At 51.6% G+C, this 25,967-nt stretch overlaps 1 protein-coding gene across 1 annotated transcript in view; it reads left to right on the top strand.

The window, feature by feature from the left end:
- Nucleotides 1-21,690: 21,690 nt before the first annotated feature.
- LOC130483723 (mitochondrial adenyl nucleotide antiporter SLC25A23-like) overlaps nucleotides 21,691-25,967 on the top strand; it is a 39,127-nt gene continuing 34,850 nt past the window's right edge. The window contains exon 1 of the mRNA XM_056856611.1: nucleotides 21,691-21,846. Coding sequence (XP_056712589.1) covers nucleotides 21,691-21,846 — 156 coding nt within the window. The remainder of the gene's footprint in view (nucleotides 21,847-25,967) is intronic.

Genomic DNA, 25,967 nt, shown 5'->3' with positions numbered 1-25,967 from the left:
CAGGCAAGGGTTGCCAGGTCCCTCTTCGCTACTGGCGGGAGGATTTTGGGGTGGAGCCTGAGGAGGGCGGGGTTTGGGGAGGGGAGGGACTTCAGTGCCATAGAGTCCAATGGCCAAAGCGGCCATTTCTTCCTGGGGAACTGATCTCTGTCGCCTGGAGATCAGTTGTAATAGCAGGAGCACTACCTGGAGGATGGCAACCCTAGGATGCCCAAAGGCACATGGCATGGATCCAGCCCGTGATCAGGAGCACCAAGTTCTTCCCAGGTGGGATGAAGCCACGGGGAGCCCAGAAGGCCACCCCCAGGAGCTGGGACCCTCTTTCAGCCTCCCCTCCCGATGGGGAATTGGCATCCCTTGCCCTGGAGAACCAAAGCTTGTTTCACCAGCAGCCTCGTAAAATCCCTAGAAATCGTTATGAGTGTTTCTAGGGCTTTGGTTTCGTAGAGTGAAGGAACACATGGCAAACCCCTCCCCACATTGTCACAGTAATGCAAACAGCGGTTAATCATTACACAGGTTGAGAAGAAGGAGGTTTTTATATGCTTTCTCTACCGCTTAAGGAAGACTCCAACCTGCTTACAATCACCTTCCCTTCCCCACAACTGACACCCTGTGAGATGGGGCTGAGAGAGCTGTGACTATCCCAAGGTCACCCAGCTGGCTTCGTGTGGAGGAGCAGGGAAACAAACCCAGTTCACCAGATTAGCCTCCGCTGCTCATGTGGAGGAGTGGGGAATCAAATCCTGTTCTCCAGATCAGACTCCAAACCACTGCTCTTAACCACTACACCACGCTGGTTTAAACTCCAGATTACAGGCTACTGTGCTAATTCTCACATTGTAGGCATACACATAATGCACTGACCTGGATGGCCCAGACTAGCCTGATCTCATCAGGTTTCAGAAGCTAAGCAAGGTCGGCCCTGGTTAGTACTTGGATGGGGGACCACCAAGGAAGTCCGGGGTGGCAATGCAGAGGCAAGCAATGGCAAAAACACCTCTGATCAACTCTTTTGCCTCGACCAAGATGGTCCAGGCTAGCCAGATCTCATCAGATCGAAGAAGCTATGCTAAACAACAGAGAGACAATGCTGTCAACCAATATCAAACAACCAATATCAAATGTCACAGCATGTACAGCCAAAATTATTAATAGTAATAATACAAATAATAACATACTGGTGTGCTGTAGAAAAATTATATTACATTGACGTATAATATACTTCTAACATTGAGCACCCGCACAAAATACAGAACAGTAACTAACAGTACGACAAAGCAGTCTAAAGGAAGTATTTCTTCACACAATGCATAGTTAACTTGTGGAACTCCCTGCCCCAGGATGTGGTGATGGCTGCCAACTTGGAAGGCTTTAAGAGGGGAGTGGACACGCTCATGGAGGAGAGGGCTATCCATGGCTACTAGTTAAATTGGCTACTAGTCATGCTGCATATCTGTTCTCTCCAGGATCAGAGGAGCAGGCCTATTAGGTGCTTTGGAACGCAGGCAGGATGCTGCTGCTGCAGCCGTCTTTTTGTGGGCTTCCTAGAGGCACCTGGTTGACCACTGTGTGAACAGACTGCTGGACTTGGTGGGCCCTGGGTCTGATCCAGCAGGGCTTTTCTTATGCTCTTATTTGCAGACCTCAGAAGCTAAGCAGGGCTGCCCCGGTTAAGTACTTGGTTGGGAGACCACCAAGGAAATCCAGGGCTGCTATGCAGAGGCAGGCAATGGCAAACCACCTCTGAAGGTCTCCTGCCTTGAAAACCCCATGAAGGGTTGCCAGAAGTCAGCGGTGACTTGGCAGCACTTTACACAAACACACACCCCTAATGCATGAATGAGAGAGATGCTTGGAAACAGAGAGCCAGGATTAACTGAGTGTTGGAGCCAAATTTATAGCCTGTCATAAACACAGGTTTGTTGACATGTGATTTGTGGAATGGCACTGAAATACATGACTAGCCATGTAGATGAACCCCAGCTAGGGTTGCCAACCTCCAGGTGGTGGCTGGAGATCTCCTGCGATTACAACTGATCTCCAGCCGATAGAGATCAGCCCCCCTGGAGAAAATGGCTGCTTTGGCCATTGGACTGTATGGCATTGAAGTCCCTCCCCTCCCCCAAACCCCACCCTCCCCAGGCTCTGCCCCAAAAACCTCCCACTGGTGGCGAAGACGGACCTGGCAACCCTAACCCCAGCACAGTTCCTTAGGGTGGGGATTACTAGTGTAAACATTTGTGCTGGGTTTTTACACCCTGGCATATTTTGAAGCCCTGATTCCAACCGCATCGCCGCCTCCGAGACACCATCCCTCACAGTGGCAATTTGAGGATTACACCGCCCGAACATACAGGTCGGTTATGAAGTTACAGACATAACACCTGCAAAGCTTTTTGAAACCTCTAGAAGTGTTGGGGGGGAAAGCCAGGTCTTACAATTTTAGGAAGCAATTCTTTGGCACGTATTGTGCAAAGATGGAGGGTCTCTTCCTTCAGAACCTCCCGTCACTCATGCCTCTAAGGTGCCCAGAGGTTCAAAACAGGGCAGTTCCACTTAGCAGTCACAACAGCTATTAAGAGCTCTCCCGGCTGTGAATTTTGCATCCATTCAGAAGCCTTTCTGTTCTCCTCCCTCCCACATGCCCAGAAAAAGGAAAGGGACTTTAATCCTAGATGGGCATCCAGGAGCACCTTTGAGGCCGGCAAGATTTTTGGGCTACGAGCTTTTGAGAGTAAAAACTATCTTCAGGAGGTATTGGACGGAGGGAGCCAGCGTGGTGTCGTGGTTAAGAGCGGTGGTTTGGAGCGGTGGACTCTGATCTGGAGAACCGGGTTGGATTCCCCACTCCTCCACATGAGCGGCGGAGGCTGATATGGTGAAACGGGTTGGTTTCCCCACTCCTCCACACGAAGCCAGCTGGGTGACCTTGGGCTAGTCACAGCTCTCTCAGCCCCACCTACCTCACAAGGTGTCTGTTGTGGGGAGGGGAAGGGAAGGTGATTGTAAGCTGGTTTAATTCTTCCTTAAGTGGTAGAGAAAGTCAGCATATAAAAACCAACTCTTCTTCTTCTTCTCCTTCTAGTGATGAGAAAGGTGGGGTATAAATGAAGTATGTAAATAAATAAATATTAAAATACTTGGGTCGACCACAAAATCTTTAATATATTTTTAAGTGACATTAAGTGGCCTTAACTGTTTCTTCCCTTTCTCCAACAAATTAGTCCCTACTGCCGAATGAATGCTTTGGTTGAACTCTGCCCAGGACAAGTGGAATTTAGCAACCAGAAAGCCAGACATAGTTATTACAATTCTTCGAGAGCGGAGGTTCCAGGTTCAGAGTCCCACTTGGCTCCCTAGGTGCCGTTGGAAAGACACGGCCTCAAGCCCACCTCGAAGGGTCGCTGGGTGAATAGAGCGAGACGGAGAGATTTCGTAACTAAAGGTAACCTGCCCTCAAAAGCCTTTCGGGTAGGGCGGGGAAAGGTCTAAAAATAGGCACTTTGCATTCTCAAACTGGGCTGGATGATGTCAGGAAGGTGCTCGGTTACTCAAGAGTTTCATCGCTCAGCCACAGTCCCCAACACCAACCAACCAGCACAGGGCAGCGTCTGCTTCCGTTGCAATTTGGCAAACGGGTTTCCCAAGTTCGATCCTGGATGGGAAACTATCTGCATGTGCGCCATGCCTGTGAGAGCAGAAAGGCAAGATGCCAGTTTTGTAAATAAATAGTGGATTCTAGACAACAGTTTTGGCCAAAGGAACCTTACTGTTTTGACGTTGTGATACACCAGAGCTGCTCTCGACAGACAAGGCTTGGGAAGTCTTTTTTTTCACACGTGCCACACCTTCCGCCTGCCAGAAACTTGCCAAAGGAAGATTCCCCAGATTACCAGTTCCGTGGGAGTATGTGCCAACGGCTGTTTCCATCTCCAGCTTGGAAAACAAACAGCATTGCGCCATGCTTACGACGTGAAGGATTTGTCTGTCGAATCAGACCGATGGTCCACTAAGCCCCCTCAAGATGCCCACAGGGTAAGGTTGCCAATCTCCCGGTGGGGCCTAGCAATCTCCTGGAATTACAACTGATCTCCAAATGAATCATAGAGTTGGAAGGTGGCCATAGAGGCCATCTAGTCCAACCCCCCTGCTCAATGCAGCATCAGCCTAGAGCATCCCTGACAAGTGTTTGTCCAGCCGCTGCTTAAAGACTGCCAGTGAGGGGGAGCGCACCACCTCCCTAGGAAGCCGATCCCACTGTTGAACAACTCTTACTGTAAAAAAAATATATCCTAATATTCAGCCGGTATCTTTCTGCCCGCAATTTAAACCCATTATTGTGAGTCCTATGATCCTCTGCTGCCAACAGGAGCAGCTCCCTGCCCTCCTCTAAGTGACAGCCCTTTGAATACTTAAAGAGAGGAATCCTGTCCCCTACCCTCAACCTCCTCTTCTCCAGACTAAACATGCCCAAGTCCCTCAGCCTTTCCTGGCAGAGAACTGGCAGAGATCAGTTCCCCTGGAGAAAATGGCTGCTTGGGAAGATGGACTCTTATGGCATTAGACCTCTCTGAAATCCTTCCTCTCCCCAAACCCCACCCTCAAATCTCCAGGTATTTCCCAACCTCCAGCAGGTACCCCCATGCCAGGAGAAAGTTTGCAGGCATGGCAAGACAGACAGGCCCCAACCCCCGGCAGGCACAAAAACACAAGCCCTTCATTTCTAACTGCGGAGAGGAACCTCACCGGAGGAATCCACCAAGTCCTTTGCTAAAAGCCTTACCCCGTCCTGTGGCAATGCATTCAAGAGGATCAAGGCCAGCTGGCTGGCATCCCAAGAGCTAGCTGAGGGTGGCACAGGCACAGGCATGCCCAGCGGGAGCCTGGGCTCTTTCCTTTGAACAGCTGGCACATGCCACCCTGTCCCAAGCTGCTTTTGCAAGCCTCTCCGTTTCCAAAGAGGCCGGCTACATGACGTGCAATTCAGGAAGCGGTGGTTCCAGTACCACAAGCCCCAAAGCCCACGAATCTTGCAGTCCTTTACAGCCAGCAACGGGGTTGCCAACTCTGGTTTGGGAAATTCCTGGAGGTTTGGGGGTAGAGCCTGGGGAGGGCGGAGTTTGGGGAGGAAGCAGACCTCAGCAGGTCCCTAAGCCTCCAAAGCAACCATTTTGACCAGGGGGACTTCAAGTACTTGAAGGGCTGTCATATAGAGGATGGTGCAGAGTTGTTTTCTGTTGCCCCAGAAGGTCGGACCAGAACGGGCTGAAATTAAACCAAAAGCGTTTCCGTCTAGACATTAGGAGGAAATTTCTGTCAGTCAGAGTGGTTCCTCGGTGGAACAGGCTTCCTCGGGAGGTGGTGAGCTCTCCTTCCCTGGAGAGTTTTAAGCAGAGGCTAGATGGCCATCTGTCAGCAATGCTGATTCTATTACCTTAGGCAGATGATGAGAGGGAGGGCATCTTGGCCATCTTCTGGGCATAAAGTCGGGGTCACGGGGGGGGTTTGGGCGGGGAGAGGCAGTTGTGAATTTCCTGCATAGTGCAGAGGGTTGGACTAGATAACCCTGGTGGTCCCTTCCAACTCTATGATTCTGTGACTGTCATAGGGTTACCAGCTCTGAGTTGGAAAATTCCTGGAGATTCTGGGATGGAGGCTGGGGAGGCTGGGGGTTGGGTAGGGAAGGGCCCTCCCCAGGCTCCACCCCTGAATCTCCATGACTAATAACCAGCTTTAGACCTCTCTCCATTTCCTTATAAACTAAATAGCCATGATCACATGGTGAATTCCGTATCTTAAGAAAAATGTTTATGGCCTTGTATATAGTTTTATTTCCGTGATCATCTTTTTGTATAAGCACTGTTGTTATTTGATGTTTTGCACTTTTTCATCAATATATGTTTTGTGATATAATTGCCTGCACTGTTTTCTTCTTGCCAACCTCCAGGCAGGGGCTGGAGATCTCCTGGAATTACAACTGATCTCCAAACCACAGAGATCAGTTCCCCTAGAACTGGCCACCTGTCAGCAACGCCGATTCTATGACCTTAGGCAGTTCATGAGAGGGAGGGCATCTTGGCCATCTTCTGGGCATGGAGTAAGGGGTCACTGGGGGTGTGCGTGGGGGAAGTAGTTGTGAATTTCCTGCATTGTGCAGGGGGTTGGACTAGATGACCCTGGTGGTCCCCTCCAACTATGATTTTAGAGAAAATTGTGGCTTTGGAGGGTGGACTTTATGGCATTATGCCCAGCTGAGGTCCCTCCCCTCCCCAAACCCCATCCTCCTGAGGCTTCAACCTCCCCAATCTCCAGGAATTTCCCCACAGAGCTGGCAACTCGGGGCTCTTCAGACAGACATCACAGTGAGTTCAAAGGCAGCCCCAGGAATTCTGGCCAGCCGAGCCTTAAAGCTACACTTACAGAGCAATCTATTCGGCTTCTCAAAAACTGAAGCCCCATCAATTAACTTCATCCTTGTTAATGTCTCCATCAAAAAAAAACACCATAGGCTAGTAAGGGATTTGGCTCCCTTCGGGCAGCTCCGACTCTTCCTCATTCCGTGATCCAGAGATACCAGGAACATATTTCCTGAGCCTCAGAGGGAGAGATTATATTCGGCATATCTGAACCTGTCTTGACAAAACCTCCGTCAGCCTTCCCTTCCTGCTGGGATCGGGGCTAGAAACCTCGTAACCAGCTCTTTTCTATGACCTTTGGCAAGTTCCTATGAGTAATCTGTAAAAACGGGGGTGATACCAACTCATTTGTCAATGTGAGCAGGATGATGAGTGTTCACCTGTCTTGTTGGGAAGTTGCCACCCTATTAGCAATGGTTGTGGTGACGCCATCACCATCCCAGAACCTGGTGGGTTGTGCCAAGAACATCACAAGGCTAGTAAAAAGGTTCTAGAACCACACATGCATTACCATTAAGCTATTTTTAGCCTAAAACTGTGCATAAGGCTTTAAAATAATATTTTTCTAGATGACAACTGTGCTCCGTTTAGGTCAAGGTAAGTTCACCTCCTTGATGGCTTCACTATAATTTTATAGGACCTCCCGGCTGCCAGCCCAGAAGGGATTCCTCAGTAATTAGGAAATGCAGAACTGAAAGTAGGGTTGCCAACCTCCAGGTGGGGGCTGGAGATCTCTTCTATTACAACTGGTCTCCAGGTGACAGAGATCAGTCCGCCTGGAGAAAATGGCCACTTTGGCAATTGGACTCGATGGCATTATACTTCATTGAAGACCCTTCCCTCCCCTAACCCCACCCACCTCAGGCTCCACCCACAAAATCTCCAAGCATTTCCCAACCCAGAGCTGGCAACCCTAACTGGAAGTGATCCCAAAGGTCATCTAGTCCAACCCCCTGAACAATCCAGGAAATCCACAGCTATCTCCCCAACCCCGCTCTTTGCCCAGAGGATTATGGTGATAATTCGGCAAAATGGTTTCCTCTTCTTTTTCTGCACAGACCACAGGCAAAGCGAAGCAACTACCTCACAGCCGCCAGATTTTCAATACCACAACAGCAGCGCACCGACAGACCTGACCCCCCAGAGCAGTTCTCCAGAACAAGGCCCCCCCCCCCATTGATACGAATGGAAGCTGAGCAAGAACAGTTGTTTATTTAGCTGAGACTTGGGTCCCCACCCCCTCTTGATGGACCAGGCTCTGTGTCAGTAAGTGCAAGAAAGTTCAGCGGCCCTTTGGATTTCCGCCTTAGGCTCCAAAATGTTTTGAGCCACCCGGCAATGGCAAGGCAAACAGACGCCAGGTACCTTTGCACAGCTCTTTCCAAAGCAAACAGATGCACCGTTTCCACAGCGTGGAGCAAACCAAGAGCAGCCACAGTCTAGCAGCCGGCATGCACCAAGCGCAGTTGTTTGACACATCTAAAGAGATCTACGGGTATGTTCCTTTTCACTACGAGTACCCAGCAAATCTGAATTACACCAAAAAATGGAGGCACATTCCTAACTGTGCCCATCTGCCCGGTAGAACACTAGCTGTCTTTCAAAACATCAAGCCTGGTTACTTCTTCAATCTATCACGTTTTGAGAATCTGAAATGTGTAGAAAATGATTTAACGGGGTAGTCCAAGGTACGTAAACATTAAACACACACATACTGGCTAGATGAAGAAACACCGGGCTGCCAATGTCCTTCTCTGGCAGGTCTCCTGTACCTTTAACAGCAGGACAAGCAGAACTCGTTACAGGGTTGCCACCTCTGGGTTGAGAAATTCCTGGAGATTTGGGGGCGGAGCCTGGAGAGGGCGGAGACCTCAGTGGGGTATAATGCTACACAGTCCACCCTTCAAAGCTGCCATTTTCTCCAGAGAAACCGATCTCAGTAGTCTGGAGATCAGTTGTCATTCTGGGAGATCTCCAGGCCCCACGCTAATTCAATATGAAGTGTTTTTTAAAAGACTTAAGAAGAAGAGTTGGTTTTTATATGCCGACTTTCTCTATCGCTTAAGGGAGATTCAAACCGGCTTACAGCCTCCTTCCCTTCCCCTCCCCACAACAGACACCCTGTGAGGTCGGTGGGGCTGAGAGAGCTGTGACTAGCCCAAGGTCACCCAGCTGGCCTTGTGTGTAGGAGTGGGGAAACCAGCCCAGTTCACCAGATTAGCATCTGCCGCTCATGTGGAGGAGTGGGGAATCAAACACGGTTCTCCAGATCAGAGTCCACCGCTCCAAACCACCGCTCTTAACCACTACACCACGCAGACTCTATGAACTATGAAATTAACAGTGGGTGAGGCCATTTGATGTTTGGATAATGTGACAACAACAGGTTACAGACACAGGAGCCCTGCCAGATAAAAAGGTGGCAACCCCAGGGAACACTTCCTTTGAGAACAGAAATACAAAAACAAAGAATAAGGCAGTCGTTTTAATCCGGCAGACACTACAGTGTGCTTACGCGCACACACCTTCCAGGCGTTTTGCCCGTAGTTTTATAGGGTATGTTACCACCCTACACCAGTAACATGAAAACCCATCAACTCCACTCATAAGCACAAAAAAGGACAACCCTCTCCAGCACCTGCCGAATTTTCACTCTGGCATTCCTCTAAGCAGCCTCAGCAACGTCAGTTGGGTGAGTCCGTGAATCAGCCAAGGGAGTCGGGACCCCAAAATGGGGAGCGATTCCCATGCAGATGGGTCACAAGTCCAGGAGGGAGGAGGAATAACAGGGTGAGTGGCTGAGAGAGGTAGGGGCTCAGTGGCAAATCTGGGCTCACAGTACAGTTGCCAGCCTCCAGGTTGGGCCTGGAGATCACCTGCAATGACAGTCCACCTCCATGCTAGAGAGATCAGTTCTCCTGGAGAAAATGGCTGCTCATGAGGGTGGTCTCTAAAATAGTATACCCCACTGAAGTCCCTCCTGTCCCCAAACCCTGCCCTCCTCATATCTCCAGGAATTTCCCAACCCACAGTTGACAACCCTAGATCTCCCCAAATTACAACTAATCTCTAGACCACAGGGATCAGTTCCCCTGGAGAAAATGGCTGCTCTGTAGGCTGGACTCCACGGTATTATGCCCCGCTGAGGTCCCTCCCCTCCCCAAACCCTGCCCTCCTAAAATCTCCAGGAATCTCCCAACCTGAGTTGGCAACTCTAGCTCAGGGTGTGCGAAATGAACGCAGAGCATAACTTGTTGCTCAGTCTTGCTGTAGATTTATAAATCCTAAACACGTCAAAAACAAAATAGAAACTCGTTCTGCGTCGGCTGAGGGGAGATTCCCGCATTTTGCATTCAGGAAGGAGAAAACAGCACAGAGCAACAAACCCTTTTGGAAAAGTACAAAGCGTTTAGAAGTCGGTCCCACCTGCGAGAAGCGTCTGCAGTTTCCAGATCAGCAGGCCGTGCTCCTGTTTGCAGAGCTCCGTGCAACACAAGGCCCTCACCTGCTGAGCCCCGCATACCAAGCCGCTCTTACAGGCAGAGAAGAGGGCCAGAGAGGGTGTTTTTTTCCTGCCCAGTTGGCACTCAACCACCGGGCGGGGGAAGAGAAACCGTGCCAGCAGAAACCACGGGAAGGCACCCAGAACTGGGGAGGGGGGGCAAACATTTGGAGGGGGGAGCTGCACCTGCTGGAGTCCCCTTTGCAAGAATAGCCCAAGGGGCCTCCGCTGGTTGCCCCCCTGAACTGAGGGTGGATGGATCCCAGAAGACCATCCCAAGGCTATATAGGATGGCCAACTCGGGTTAGGAAATTCCTGGAGATTTGAGAGGTCACACCTGGGGATAGGGTTGCCAGGTCCCTCTTCGCCACCAGCGGGCGGTTTTTGGGGTGGAGCCGGAGGAGGGCAGGGTTTGGGGAGGGACTTCAATGTCATAGAGTCCAATGGCCAAAGCGGCCATTTCCTCTAGGGAAACTGATCTCTATTGGCTGGAGGTCAGTTGTAATAGCGGGAGATCTCCAGCTAGTACCTGGAGGATGGCAACCCTACCTGGGGAGGGGCCCTGGCAAGGACACGGCCGGTACAATCCACCCAAGGAGCTATTTCCTCGGAGGAAACACTGCTGTCGCCCTGAGAGATCCGTCGCAATGTCAAGGGATCTCCAGGCCCCGCCTGGAGGTTGGCCACCCGATAACTGCAAGGCACCCTGCGAGCCAAAAAACGGACCGTGGCCGGATCCCAGCTGAGCCCTTCTTACGTTCCTGGCTGGACGCATCCACCGGACCGTTTCACGCATAACCCAGAGCACGACACCGCCCATTCCGACGTGCGCGGGGAGTTGCGTGTCCGGCGCGCGAACGATCCCCCCCCCCCAAAAAAAGCTGCACTCCCAGGCGCGCTGAACTTCGGAAAAAGTTGCTGGGAACTGGCGACACGGAACTCCCGGCGCACGTGGGGAAGCGCCCAAACAGCAGAGCCCGCCCCAGGCCGGGACAAGAAGCCGGCCGAGCCGGCCCTGCGGGAAGCCGCTCGCTATGGCCGCCTCCTCGCGAGCAGGAGACGCCCTTGGCTCGCGGCGGTTCAGGCCCCGGCTGGCCTCCCCACCTGCGGGGGGAAAGTCCGGGCAGGAGGGGGGCGGGGACCCCTGAAGAAGCTCCCATTCCCCCCCCCCAGGGCGACCCCCGCCCGGCCAAGCCACCTGCCCAGGTACCTCCCCTGCTCACCTGCCCGGCCGCGTCCGCAGGGCCCGTCTGGAGCGGGGCGCTCGGCCCGACGGCGCGCTCCTCTTCCCCTTCGGCGGCGCCGCCCCCTCCTCCCTCCGGCACGTGACCCGCCAGCCAGCCGCTGGCCCCGCCCCCTCCGCGCACCTGAGCCAGGTGCGGCCCCGCCCCGCTTACCTGGGCGGGCGGCGCAACGTCTGGGGGGGGTTGCTCCCAGCCAAGGTAGCCCCTGCCCCAGAAGGGGGGAGTAGGGGGAGGGCAGCCGCAAACCTTCCCTTGACACACACCTGAGGAGGCACCTGGAAGGCCCACGGGGTTTCCGGCATTGCCTTGGAGGAGAGCCGCCTTCTTCGGACAAGCACATGGACACATGGAGCTGCCTTCTACTGAATCAGACCCCGGGTCCATCCAAGTCAGTATTGTCTACTCAGACCGGCAGTGGGTCTCCAGGGTCTCCTGGCAGAGGTCTTTCACATCACCTACCTGCCTGGTCCCTTGAACTGGAGATGCCGGGGATTGAACCTGTCCCACCAAGCCATGGCCCCTCCCTTTGGCTCTCCAGGGTCTCAGGCAGAGGTCTTTCACATCACCTACCTGCCCTAGTCCCTTTAACTGGAGATGCTGCCGGGGACTGACCCTGGGACCTTCTGCATGCCAAGCAGATGCTCTCCCACTGAGCCACAGCCCCTCCCAATGGGTCTCCAGGGTATCAGGCAGAGGTCATTCACATTACCTATTAACTGGTCCTTTTAACTACAGATGTCAGGGATTGAACCTGGGACCTTCTGCATGCCAAGCAGATGCTCTACCGCTGAGCCACAGCCCCTCCCCAAAATCGCCATGTAGCCGTTTTAAGTAGGGGCGTTTTCATGTTACATCATTTCAAAACATTTATTAGCCGCCTTTCCTCTGTAGGGAGCTCAAGGTGGCTTACAATGTAGAGAAAAACACAAGAGGATAAAATGCATTAAAAAACATAAAAACCAAAAGGCGTGAAAAGAAACAAGCAGAAGGGCTGTGAGGAGCCGTGGAAAGTCAAAGGCACAAGGGGAAATATCTTCATGGACGTTTCAAAACTAATGCCCGCAGGGACAGCTGCGGCCAAAAGTCTAGACAGACAGTTGATGCAGTGGCCAATCAGGAAGCCCACAAGCAAGACGACTGCAGCCGCAATATCCTGCCCGTGTTCCAGAATAGGCCTGCTCCTCTGATCCTGGAGAGGACAGGTATGCATCATGACTAATATCCATTTTGACTAGTAGCCATGAATACTCCTCTTCTCCATGAGCGTGTCCACTCCCCTCTTAAAGCCTTCCAAGTTGGCAGCCGTCACCACATCCTGGGGCAGGGAGTTCCACAACTGAACTAGGCGTTGTGTGAAGAAATACTTCCTTTTATCCGTTTTGAGTCTCTCACCCTCCAGCTTCAGCAGATGGCCCCGCGTTCTGGTATTATGAGAGAGGGAGGAAAGCTTCTCCCTCCATGAACTCATCTAGTCGGGGATACTCCTTTAGGTTTGTGGGTGGTGACAGTTACTTCGCAGAGAGAAGTTTGGTACCCACCTGTGAGTGAAGAGGAAGGGGCCCTGTGTGTGGAGACTCGAGACAGCTGCGGGGTCTTTCCAACCTCCTGGGACCCGTGGGAACAAGGCTTGTGAGTCTGTTCCTTCACAACACCCTTTCGCCTTCTGCCCATAACCTGGCAAGTTTTCTTTCCCTCTTTTTCTGTTCAACCTTCTAGCTCCTGTCCGATTTCTGCAGATGTTGTTTTCCGAATCTGGTGGCGTTCTGCCCCCTGGCGGGAGAAAAGCCCCGCTACATCACCTCAAAGCGGCTAATAACCAGGCAAAGCGGTAGCCAGGTTAGTCCTTTATGGCAAAAACGCACCCATTCATCCCAGTGCAGTGCTAAACAAGAGTTACTAAGCCCATAGAAGTCAATGGATTTAGTACGGTGTCACTTTGTTTAGGACTATACGGTCAGTGCTTGTTAAAATGCTGACCCCGTACTCCGGCACAAGTTTTCAAGGGTGAGCCCACTCTCACGGCTAAGGCAGTCCTAAGTTGCGATTTTAAATTTTGCTTTTATGTATTTTCACGTAATCTATGTGTTTTCTTGGCGTCAGCAGAATACCTTTCATTCCTGGAAACAAACAAAGAAGGGCTTTTTCGTTAGCTAGAAGTTCTGCCCTACCTTCGGTGATTCTAGAAGCCAGATTCAAGAGGTTACCAAGATCAGAATGGGGGTGTCCCTGTAAGTCGAGTGAAGTCGAGCCTATTGTGCACGTTTTCTCCAGGTGCTCTTTCTACGAGGAAGCAAAATTTTAGCTAATTATCCCTCTCCTTGATCTAACAAAGGACAGCTCTGAGGAAGGGAGGCTAAGGAATCTCCTATGGGAAGGGTCAGCCCAGACGATGAAACAAGTAGCTAAATTCTGAGCTGCAATATACAAGATCCGTCAGACAACGCAGGGCTTGGCAATCTAACCTAAAATGGACAAGGTTATATTATATTGTCGAAGGCTTTCACGGTCAGAGTTCATTGGTTCTTGTAGGTTATCCGGGCTGTGTAACCGTGGTCTTGGAATTTTCTTTCCTGACGTTTCGCCAGCAACTGTGGCAGGCATCTTCAGAGTAGTAACACTGAAGGACAGTGTCAGAGTAGTAACACTGAGAGACACTGTCCTTCAGTGTTACTACTCTGAAGATGCCTGCCACAGTTGCTGGCGAAACGTCAGGAAAGAAAATTCCAAGACCACGGTTACACAGCCCGGATAACCTACAAGAACCAAAGGTTATATTAATCTGAGGTTTTTAGCTAATCGTAATTTGTTCAATTTATTTAATAATTATATATCCCATTGTTTTAGATACTGTATGTTTTAATTTTATCTTGTGATTGATACGAATATTTTAATGGCTTTGCCGTATTAATAAATCTGAATCTGATGTGTTTTATTTATATTGTAAGCCGCCTGGAGCTCTGTAAGGAAGAAAGGAGGCTCATAAATGTACTGCCTTTCGGTAACTTCGGTTGGTTCAGCAGTCGTGTCCCTGCATGGAAAAGTGGGATGGGGGCCCCAGCTCTGGTCACACCCTTTATTTGATGGCCACTTGGGAACTCCAGTTTTTACACAACGGCCTGTATGCCAGTACAGGAACATGCTGTGCCACTGAAAGACATTCACCCCTTGCCAGTTTGTTTTGAGCACAATGAAGGTGCTTAACTTTAAAGCTTCTAATTATTCTGGAACAGGGCACCTAAAGATTATGCCACATGCAGCTTCCCAGATGTTAAAAGGATCATCACATACTTTGCTTTGCCGACTTCTGATTGGAGGAGCACAAGAAACAGGCCCTCCTTTGCTGTGGCCCCCATCTAGATAACACCCTTCTTGCATTAATCTCCCTGGCTACTGCTCTTTTAAGTTTTAGGCATCCGGCTAAGATTTTTGTAAATTTCTCCAGGTATTTGGCAATATTTGGCTTTATGCTTGGCTAGCGTCATTGACTGCTGTTTTGCTGGCTTTAAATCTATCTCGTTGTTGTTTTGGTGTTTTTAAAATGCCGTTATTTATGCCTTCTAGTTCCTGTTGCTTTTGATGAATGGTTATTGAGTTTTTCTTTCGGCACTTGCTGCAAACCGGTTCAGGAATGTCATTTGAGAGGCAGTCTAGAAATAGTTCAAATAAATAACTGTATATCATCAGTACAGAAAGAAGGGGAAATTTCCAAGGAGACCAAAAGGTTGAGCCAGATCAGTAATGTAGATAAACACCCGAAGAGGCCCAGTTAGTCTCAGCAACAGGCCAGCCATTCCCGGATGCCGTCCCACAGTGCCCAAAGTATCAAGGGATTGCAGGATGACTGATTCCATGGGGCAACCCCCCTCCTTGGAACTTCTTTGCTGGAGTGGGGGGAGGAAGGAAGGGGGAGAGGAAGGGAGGGCATCTTGGGCATCTTCTGGCCATGGAGTAGAGGTCCCTGGGGGAGGGAGGTAGTTTTGAATTTCCTGCATTGTGCAGGGGGTTGGACTAGATGACCCTGGTGGTCCCTTCCAACTCTATGATTCTATGAAACCCCTTTTGCAAGGAGAGGAGGGGTGAGAAGGATGCTGTCCCTCTCTGGCAGTCTAGGGGTTGTCTGCTGCTTCCTTCCGGAAGAAGAAGAAGAGTTGTTTTTTGTATGCCGACTTTCTCTACCTTTTGGGGAGGGCCGGGCCCACTTGCAGGCTCCTTCCCTTCCTCTCCCCACAACAGACACCTTGTGGGAGGGACTGTGGCTCGGTGGTAGAGCATCTGCTTGGCATGCAGAAGGTCCCAGGTTCAATCCCTGGGAGCTCCAGGTAAAGGGACTAGGCAAGTAGGTGATGGGAAAGGCCTCCGCCTGAGACCCTGGAGAGCCACTGCGTAGACAATACTGACTTTGATGGACCAAGGGTCTGATTCAGTGTAAGGCAGCTTCATGTATTCATGTGTTCAAGCAGCGGCTGGACGTACACTTGCAAGGGATGCTCTAGGTTGATCCTGCATTGAGCAGGGGGTTGGACTTAGGGTTGCCAGTCAGCATATAAAAACCAACTCTTCTTCATGCTAGGAATTATTAGGAAAGGGACTGCGAATAAAACAGCTGATATTGTAAAACCTTTGTATAGAGCTATGATGCGGCCTCATTTGGAATACTGTGTATAGTTCTAGTCGTATCTCAAGCGTATTGCATAGCTGGAAAAAGCTCCAGCACAGCTTTTCTTACTTCTTAGTAGACAGGTAACTAAAGGGTTACCAACTAAAGGTTGACAATGAGGAAATTGAAATTGTTCAAGACTTTCTATTCCTTGGCTCCACCATCAACCAAAAGGGAGACTGCAGCCAAGAAATCAGAAGGAGATTGAGACTGGGAAGGGCAGCCATGAAGGAGCTAGAAAATATTTTGAAGTGTAAGGATGTGACTCTGGCCACCAAGACTAGATTAATTCATGCCATCATATTCCCTATTACTATGTATGGGTGTGAAAGCTGGACAGTGAAGAAAGCTGATAGGAAGAAAATAGATTCCTTTGAAATGTGGTGTTGGAGGAGAGTGTTACGGATTCCGTGGACTGCCCAAAAAAACAAATCAGTGGGTTATAGATCAAATCAAGCCTGAACTGACCCTAGAAGCTAAAATGACTAAACTAAGGCTATCGTATTTTGGTCACGTCATGAGACAACAAGAGTCACTGGAAAAGACAGTCATGCTAGGAAAAGTTGAGGGCAGCAGGAAAAGAGGAAGACCCAACAAGAGATGGATGGGCTCTACAAAGGAAGCCACAGACCTCAATTTGCAAGATCTGAGCAAGGCTGTCAAAGATAGGACATTTTGGAGGACTTTCATTCATAGGGTCGCCATGAGTCGGAAGCGACTTGACAGCACTTAACACACACACACAACTAAAGGGAAATATGGTAAGAGTGAAGAACATGTGAAGAACAGACAGCAATTGTTGCGAGGAGAAGGGGAGAGTGATGTCAGCCACCCTGGACTCACTTTGGGGAGAAAGGTGTGGTGTAAATAAAGGAATAAATAATGAAATCATGCAAGGCTACTTGAGGTCTTAAAGGGTATAGCTTTCCCACTTTTAATCATGGTGCAGAGGAGGAGGATGCGATGGGGGCACCTTGACTCACCTGTCTTTGAGAAATGTCACTTGCTGAACTGTGGTGTTCCGGCACAAACGTTATCAAGTAGCCACGTCCCCCTTTGCATTCGGTCAGCCTGGAAGACGGGAGCCGCTGCCTTCTGATGCCTTTAAGTGCAACCTGCAGAAATTCAGGATGTGAAGCTTTCTTGTCCTGGAGATGAAGGGTGAAGAAGAGCTTCCCTGCTAGTGTTTGGTGCACACCTGGATTACTGTTAAAGGCACATAAGGGGACTAGAAAAAAAAGAAGGTGGCTGGGATTGCCCTATCCTGACAGCAAAGGCAGAGTTAATAGCAGCTGGCTTGGGAGGGAAGGAAGGAGACGATTCCTCCAATAAGGAGTTGAGGGGGAGAACCGACTGGCTTCATGTGCAGTGTACAGGTGCATACCTTGCCTTGCATGCACAGCGAGGCTGTGAGCCCCGTGCTGAAACGCCTCAGCCTGCTCTCCCCTCCTTGAGTTGCCCCACCAGGAACGAACAAACAGACCATTCAAGGCCGAAGGATTGGGAGGCCAGGCGCGTGCGAAAGCAGGACTTACGGTGCTTACGGCAGCAGCCGGCAGGAGGTAGAAAAACACGCGGAAACCTGCGTCCTGCGCATTCTTGGGGACCAATTATCTTGGTGTCTGTGACGAGGGAGGGAAGCGACTTTCCAGAAAGCTGGGCAGGGAGGGGGGCTTTCAACCCAGTCTCAGAAGTCTTCTTGTCTGGAAGACTTCTCCAGCTTAACTTCCCCGCAGCTCTGACGGGCTTTTATGCTAGCGTGCCTAAACATCTTTCGGTCTGAAATCCGTTGTGGGCACATTTTAAGAACACCCCTGTCTGCGATCGGACTTGCCCATGTCCACAGAACCTCCCAGAGGCCATGACCCATGTGCTGCTCCATTGTGCCTATTATGGGTCTTTAAGGGAAGTTTACATTGAACCTCTGATAAAAGACATCTTCTCATCATCATCAATTTTATTAATGTTTTCGTCACAGACCTTAACAATATTCAGATTAAAGCCATACAAAATATATAACCCACAACACCCAGAATTACATGAATAAAATTTGTGAAATGTTACAGTCAGTCATGTAAATACATATTATTGCTTGATTTAAACATTATAGTTCCCCTAAAATATTCTTTCTATGGCAACTTTGGAGCCTAATTTTCAACAAATTTCTTCCTTAACTTAGACGCTAACATGATTTAAAAAAAAGCCACGCTAAGCGTGATCTTAAGAGTTAACGTCTGCCATTAAAAATCTAACTTGGCCCTCAACTGTATCTAATACATCTGGGATATGCTGGGTTAATTTAAAACGAATGGAGTCATAAAATGGGCAACTAAACAAAATATGTGGGAGGTCCTCTATTGGACCGTGGAACAGGGACAGAGCCTTAGATTATGGGAAAAGGCTGAGAAGCTGCTGACCCACGTGCTCCTCCATTGCGTCTATTATGAGTCTCTACGGGAAGCTCATATTGAACAGCTGATAAAAGACGTCTTATATCTCTGCAAAAGACAAAGGGGTTGTCCTTTTGGCTGACCGGCACTCTTGTACCACAGAGGAGGTAGCAACATTTCTTTTAGCTGCCATGAGTATCCGAGGAACTAAGCGCAACTTACCCGAAGGCAACCATGAATGAAACTTCATTTTATTAGTTGTATTATTTATTGGATACCCGTTTTTTATACGATTGCTATGTTAACCAATGTGCCAATAAAGGTATTGAATTGAATTGACTGGAAGAGAAGGGACCGGCTGCCTTCCTGATCCGCAGGCACACCAGATCCACCGAAGAAGCCCTGCTAGCCAGGCTGGGGAAAGCCTCTGCTTGGGACTATTGGGGTAGAGGGGCGGTGCCTGCTCCGTGACAGGCACCTTTGGAACCCATCATGCATCACCTGGCAGAGCACAGGCCATGCATGCAGAAGCACCCAGCCTCTGTAGATAGGGTTGCCAACCTCCAGGTACTAGCTGGAGATCTCCTGCTATTACAACTGATCTCCAGCTGATAGAAATAAGTTCCCCTGGAGAAAATGGCTGCTTTGGCAATTGGACTCTGTGGCATTGGAGTTCCTCCCCTCCCCAAACCCTGTCCTCCTCAGGCTCTGCCCCCAAAACCTCCCGCCGATATCAAAGACGGACCTGGCCACCCTATCTGTGGAGTCTCTGGGAGGGTGAAAGGGGACGTGATTGCTCTCTTGAAGTAATTGAAGGGCTGTCACTTAGAGGAGGGCAGGGAGCTGTTCCTGTTGGCAGCAGAGGAGAGGACTCGCAATAATGGGTTTAAATTATAGGTGGAAAGCTACCGACCAGACATTAGGGAGGAAAATTTTTACAGTAAGAGTTGTTTAACAGTGGAATGGGCTGCCTAGGAAGGTGGTGAGCTCCCCCTCTCTGGCAGTCTACAAGCAGCAGCTGGATGAACGCTTGTCAGGGATGCTCTAGGCCAGTGATGGCAAACCTTTTAGAGACCGAGTGCCCAAACTGCAACCCAAAACCCACTTATTTATCACAAAGTGCCAACATGGCAATTTAACCTGAATACTGAGGTTTCCTCCCAGCTCTACAAGGGGGGGCCCCGCGGGGAGTCCAGGGAAGGGGGGGCAGCTTCAAAGCTAAGTGGCGGGGAGTCCAGGGAAGGCTCCGCACTCCCTTCAAAGCCCCCGCTGCCCCCGTTCGTGCCCACAGAGAGGGCTCGACGTGCCGGACTTGGCACGCGTGCCATAGGTTCGCCAACATGGCTCTAGGCTGATCGTGCGTTGAGCAGGGGGTTGGACTAGATGGCCTCTATGGCCCCTTCCAACTCTATGATTCTACAGGGCAATCCTAAGAGACATTGAAGTGTCGTGGTTAAAGTGTTGGGCTCCAGTGTACCATGGAAGCGTGGTGGTTTCCCCCCCCCAAAAAAAAAAACCTTGGGCTGGCCCTGGATGTAGGGATTAGAGTTGCCAGCTTCTGGTAAGGAAATTCCTGGAGATTTGGTGGTGGAGCCTGGGGAGGGCAGGGTTTGGGGAAGGGAGGAGCCTCAGTGGAGTAACGCCATGGAGTCCACCCTCCAAAGCAGCCATTTTCTCCAGGGCAGCTGATCTCTGTAGTCTGGAGATCAACTGGAATCCTGGGAGATGGCCATTCCCCATCTGGAAGTCGGCACCTCTAGGGGGTGTGGGAGTCGGCACTTTCCTAGCAACACTTTCCCAAACCAGCTTTGGGAAGGTACCAAAACAGATTTAGGAAAAGATCAGAGTCCGCCGCTCCAAACCACCGCTCTTCACCACTGCACTGCGCTGGCTCTCTAAGCAACATTGCCCATTGATCTCATGCTACAGAGAGGAGGAGAAGCGTTGGCTTTTATACCCTGCTTTTCTCCACCACTAGATCATGCGGGCTCTCAGTTCAGAGAGAGTTCGGAGAGAACTGCGACCAGCCCAAGGTCACTGTCAGCCAGGGCACCCAGTCGGGTCCCGGATAAGCAAGCTCCGTATTCTCCCCCCCCCCTCCCCGTCTCGTGGGAAAGTCTCTTCCGTTTGGGAGGAAGGTGTGAAGGCTGCAGGCACGAATACTTCCACTTCAAAGCGAGCCTTCCTATTGTAAATCTGCGATCTGTTCTCAGGGGGTCAATTCTGCCAGAACATGAGCTGGCATCTCTAGAAGCTTGAAAGGACCAGGACGTTTTTGCATTTCAAAGCCATTACTGCAATCAATTCTGGTGTGCGTGCCCTATAAAGAAGACCTGTATTTCCCCCATCTGTATTCTGACCCGAGGTTTGTATAGACCAGGGGTGGGGAACCTTTTTTCTGCCAAGGGCCATTTGGATATTTATCACATCATTCGCGGACCATCCAAAATTATCAACTTAAAAATTAGCCTGCTATATTTGGTCAAACATTTAGCCAAGAGGCACAACCGGAGACGGTTCCGAGCGTCTGCCACGTAGAGCGACTCGCTGTTGAGCGAATTGCCAGTCTGAGATCCTTCTGAGCTAGAGATCTGCCAGGACCCACGAAGGGCCAGACGAAATGATTTCGCGGGCCTCATACGGCCCCCGGGCCTGATGTTCCCCACCCCTGGTATAGCCCTGTGTGTGTGTAAAGTGCCGTCAAGTCGCAGCCAACTTATGGCGACCCCTTTTTGGGGTTTTCATGGCAAGAGACTAACAGAGGTGGTTTGCCAGTGCCTTCCTCTGCACAGCAACCCTGGTCTTCCTTGGTGGTCTCCCATCCAAATACTAACCAGGGCTGACCCTGCTTAGCTTCTGAGATCTGACGAGATCAGGCTCGCCTGGGCCATCCAGGTCAGGGCTTGGTAGAGCCCTCCTGAACCCGTTTGCTTTCTTAATCAATCTTGAAACTCTCTGCAACGGCTGGAGTGAAGCTGACTACGGCGGAGATGCAACGAGGTACCGAAGCCGGACGGTCCCCCAGCCGCCTTCGTGTTGTGACAGCAGGTAGGCTTCCCCTGACTATGGAAGACCCACCGATTGAGCAATTTGCAATAATCCATTTCAGTGGGGAGGAGCGGGGAGAGCGGCGCGGTCCGCCCGGTCAGCGGAGGAGGAGGCGCGGGGGACTCGAACCCGGCTCCCCGGAGGAGCCTCCGCCGCTCTCCGCCGCCCCCGCCCAGGGGCCGGGAGGAGGGAGGGGCGCGGGGCCGGGGGAGGCGCGGCCAGGCGGCGGCCGCATAAAGGGGCCGGCGGGGCGGGACAGCGGGCTGGACGGCGGGGAGCGCGCGATGGAGGCGGGCTGCGCCCAGGACCAGCGCCGAGGCAGCGGCCCCCGCTGCGCCCCCCGCCGCTCTCCCCCTCCGGCCCCCCGAGCGCGGCAGCCGGAGCCGGAGCCGGAGGAGCCCCCCGCGGCCAGGCTGTAGCAGCATCAGGCATGCGGGGCTCCCCGGGCGCCGAGCCCGAGCGGCGCCAGCGCTGGGCCGCCCTCTTCGAGCAGCTGGACGCCAACCGCGACGGCCGCGTGGACGTGCACGAGCTGCGCCAGGGCCTGGCCCGCCTGGGCATGCCCCCCGCCAGCCACGCCGAGCAGGTAGGGCAGGGCAGGGCAGGGCAGGGCAGGGCAGGGCAGCGCCGGGGGGCGGGCGAGCGGGGCGGCGGGGCTCCGCTGCAGGAGCCGAGGAGCGCTCCCGTCCTCTTCGGGGCTGGGGGGCGCGGGCGACGTCGCGCTGCTGCAGCCGCCTGGCTCGGGGGCTTTTCCTGCCGGCCCCCGGGGGAACGGACGGCTGGACTGGATGGGCCGCCTGGGTCTGAGCCAGCAGGGCTTTTCTCCCGGCCCCACGATGGGATGAGGGCTGCCAACTGGGCCCACGATGGGATGAGGGCTGCCAACTGGGCCCACGATGGGATGAGGGCTGCCAACTGGGGAGGCTTGAAGAGGGGAGGGGAGACGTTCGTGGAGGATGGGGCGATCCGTGGCTGCTAGTCCAAATGGCGACTAGGCATGGTGCATGGCTATTCTCTCCAGGATCAGAGGAGAAGGCCTATCCTATTAGGTGCTGTGGAACACAGGCAGGATGGTGCTGCTGCAGTCATCTTGCTTGTGGGCTTCCCAGAGGCAGCTGGTTGGCCACTGTGTGAACAGAGTGCTGGACTTGATGGGCCTTGGTCTGATCCAGCAGGGCTTTCCTTACGTTCTTACAGAGCATGGGGCTAGCCATGGCTCCTAGTCCAAATGGATACTAGTCATGATGCATGGCTATTCTCTCCAGGATCAGAGGAGCAGGCCTATTTATTATCTTAGGTGCTGTGGGACACAGGCAGGATGGTGCTGCTGCAGCCGTCTTGTTTGGGGGCTTCCCAGAGACACCTGGTTGGCCCCTGTGTGAACAGACTGCTGGACTTGGTGGGTCTGGGTCTGATCCAGCAGGGCTTTCCTTACGTTCTTATAGAGGATGGGGCTAGCCATGGCTCCTAGTCCAAATGGATACCAGTCATGATGCATGGCTATTCTCTCCAGGATCAGGGGAGCAGGCCTATTATATGAGGTGCCGTGGAACACCGGCAGGACAATACCGCTGCCCCCATCTTGTTTGTGGGCTTCCTAGAGGCCCCTGGCTCGGCTGGACTGGATGGGCCTGGGTCTGAGCCAGCAGGGCTTTTCTCCCTGCCCCAGGATGGGATGAGGGCTGCCAACTTGTGAGGGGAGTGGATACGTTCATGGAGGAGAGGGGTATTCATGGCTACTAGTAAAAATAGAGACAAATCATGATGCATGGCTATTCTCTGCAGGATCAGAGAAGCAGGCCTATTATATGAGGTGCTGTGGAACACAGGCAGGAGAATGCTGTTGCAGCGCGCGCGCTCTCATCTGGAGGTTGGTAACCTTTGTGTGCCTAACGGGCAAAAAGATGCTAGCTTAATTTGGGGGGGGGTGTTAAAGCTGCAGTGGTTTGAGAGGGCAGAGAGCAATGGGAGGGGGCACTGGCAAAGGGTCGCTGTGCCGTGGAGGGCATTTAGACAAGTGTCACCACAGATCCTTGTGCGACAAGCAGCCTATACCAGTTCACCCTTCCTGCACATCATATTAAAGGCGCACCGGCCTTGCCTCCTTTGGCAAATGTATGCTGAGGAAGGGATACCTGGAAAGGGATGTCTTATGAGCAGGCAAGCAGAATTTAGATGGAATTCAGGAATCTGTCTTGCATGCTGGGGTCAGTCCCAGGAATAGGTGGAGCCTCTGAACATGTGCTGAACACATGCGCTGGGTAGCCACGAGGAGCCTGGGCCTTGTGAGGGTTAGAAGCTGCCCTTCCACAACTTCGGGGCATGTTTCTAAAAACTGGGGAATGAGTTGACTTGAGAACAAAGATGACGTTACCCCTGGATCCATTGCCAAAACCCTGCCTCTTGGCAACACTGGACCACAGTCAAGGCCATGGAGGGGAGGGGCAGTGGCTCAGTGGTAGAGCATCTGCTTGGCACGCAGAAGGTCCCAGGTTCAATCCCCGGCACCTCCAGTTAAAGGGACCAGGCAAGCAGGTGATGTGAAAGACCTCCGCCTGAGACCCTGGAGAGTCGCTGCCGGTCTGAGTAGACAGTACTGACTTGGATGGGCCAAAGGTCTGAATCAGTAGAAGGCAGCTTCATGTGCTCATGTGTGTTCAAAGCCATGAGCACCTTAGTGGTGTTCCTGAGGCATCAATAGCAATTCTAGGGACTTGTGGGGCTCTCTGCTTGCCCTCCTGCACAGTAAAACATTTCTTCTGGCTCAAGGCCTCTAGTTCTGACTTCAGTTGCCTTCAATGTGGGGCTTTCATACAGCGGCACCCCTCTGGAGCATTTACAGTCTCCGTAGTTTTATCCAAACTGCATCAGAACAAACCAAGCGCATCATGCAATTCTGTCTTAAGTGTTTCACAGCTGATGATACTGTTTTATTTATCTCTGCTGCAAGAAAAAGAAAGGAATAGTGGCAGGTGACGTGTAGACGGCATTACATAAGGGTCATTATGCATGGGAGAGGAATGGGAGCCATTCTGCAGGAGATCCGTGGTGGGCTCGGTCAAGAGGTGAAGACTGAGAGGGGATATGATAACCATCTTCAAGTACTTGGGCTGTCATATAGAGGAGGGTGCCCAGTTGTTTTCTGTTGCCCCAGAAGTTCAGACCAGAACCAACGGGTTGAAATTAAATCAAAAGAGTTTCCATCTGGACATTAGGAAGAACTTTCTAACAGTTAGAGCGGTTCCTCAGTGGAACAGGCTTCCTCGGGAGGTGGTGAGCTCTCCTTCCCTGAAGGTTTTTAAGAAGAAGCTGGATGGCTATCTTCAGCAAGGCTGATTCTTTGACCTTTAAGCAGATGATGAGAGGGAGGGCATCTTGGCCATCTTCTGGGCATGGAGTAGGGGTCACTGGGGGTGTGTGCGGGAGGTAGTTGTGAATTTCCTGCATTGTACAGGGGGTTGGACTAGATGACCCTGGTGGTCCCTTCCAACACTATGATTCTAAGATCTTCATAAATGGCCCAAGGATCTGCTTCACTTGTCCACCTGCACCCTGTGTTCTCTTGTTCTGTGACTTTTCCTCTGCGGAATGGCTACCATGGCGAGAGTTTTGCTTTTGAATTTGTCAGCATGTGATACTTCTCCTCTTTGGCAATGGATCTGAAACGGCTTGTTCATGGGTGGAAGTGGCATTACCTTTGATGAGTTCCAGATTTGTCTGGCTTCCCTCTGAGAGGCAGGCGTGAGAAATCTGTCACGCATCTGATGGAAAAGTGGGACCGAGGCCCTGAACTATGCCTGTCAGATCTGCAGGGGATGCGGCCCGGGATTGATCACAAAGGCAGTGAAGGAGAGGCGGGGAGATTTGGCTTGGGGCAGGTAACAGTACAGTTACGTTCCACAATGCCTGGGCCAAAGCCAAGCTACGATTTTGCAGTTCTCGTTTGTCATTTGAAACACTAAATAGAAAACCAGCTTAAATCGGTTGCCAAGGAAACTCCTGGCCAAAAAAAGAAACTCAAGGCGCATTCGACCCCCTTTTTTTCCAATTCATCTGACTGGCACCAGCGTCTTAGCAGATTCTGCAGTAAAGGCCTCAATTCATAGCTTGTTGAGGTCGCAGCCCAAGGTCAGGATCTAATCTTGGCCAGGTTTCCAAATATTTCTTTCAGCTCTAGCGTAGGCAGCTTGAAGGCGCTGGGAACAAAGAGGGAAGGGCCTGCCAGAGGCGGGTTAGGAGAGTTTCCTGTTTTATGGGCCTCGGTTTTCATAGCCTAAATGAGGAATAATAAATAGGACAGGAATACGGTCATCTAGGCAAAACAATAATGGAATCCATGTAATACCTTTTATTAAAGGTAAAGGTCCCCTGTGCTAGCACTGGGTCATTCCTGACCCTTGTTAGGACCAATCAAATTGACACAAAACCCCCTGCAAGCTTTCGAGCGCACCGGGCTGGCTACATGTTGTGGTGAAAGTGGAAGCTGCTGTCAAGTTACAGCCAATTTATGGCGACCTCAAAGGGTTTGCAAGGCAAGAGACATTCAGAGGTGGTTTGCCATTGCCTGCCTCTGCCTTGCAACCCTGGACTTCCTCGGTGGTCTCCCATCCAAGTACTAACCAGGACCCACCCTGCTTAGCTTCCAAAGTCTGATGAGATTGGGCTAGCCTGGGCCATCTAGGTCAGAGTGCATGTTGCAAAACTTCA

This window comes from Euleptes europaea, chromosome 1, assembly GCF_029931775.1.
Source record: "Euleptes europaea isolate rEulEur1 chromosome 1, rEulEur1.hap1, whole genome shotgun sequence".
Classification (NCBI taxonomy): domain Eukaryota; kingdom Metazoa; phylum Chordata; class Lepidosauria; order Squamata; family Sphaerodactylidae; genus Euleptes; species Euleptes europaea.
This window is presented reverse-complemented; position numbering and strand designations above follow the sequence as displayed.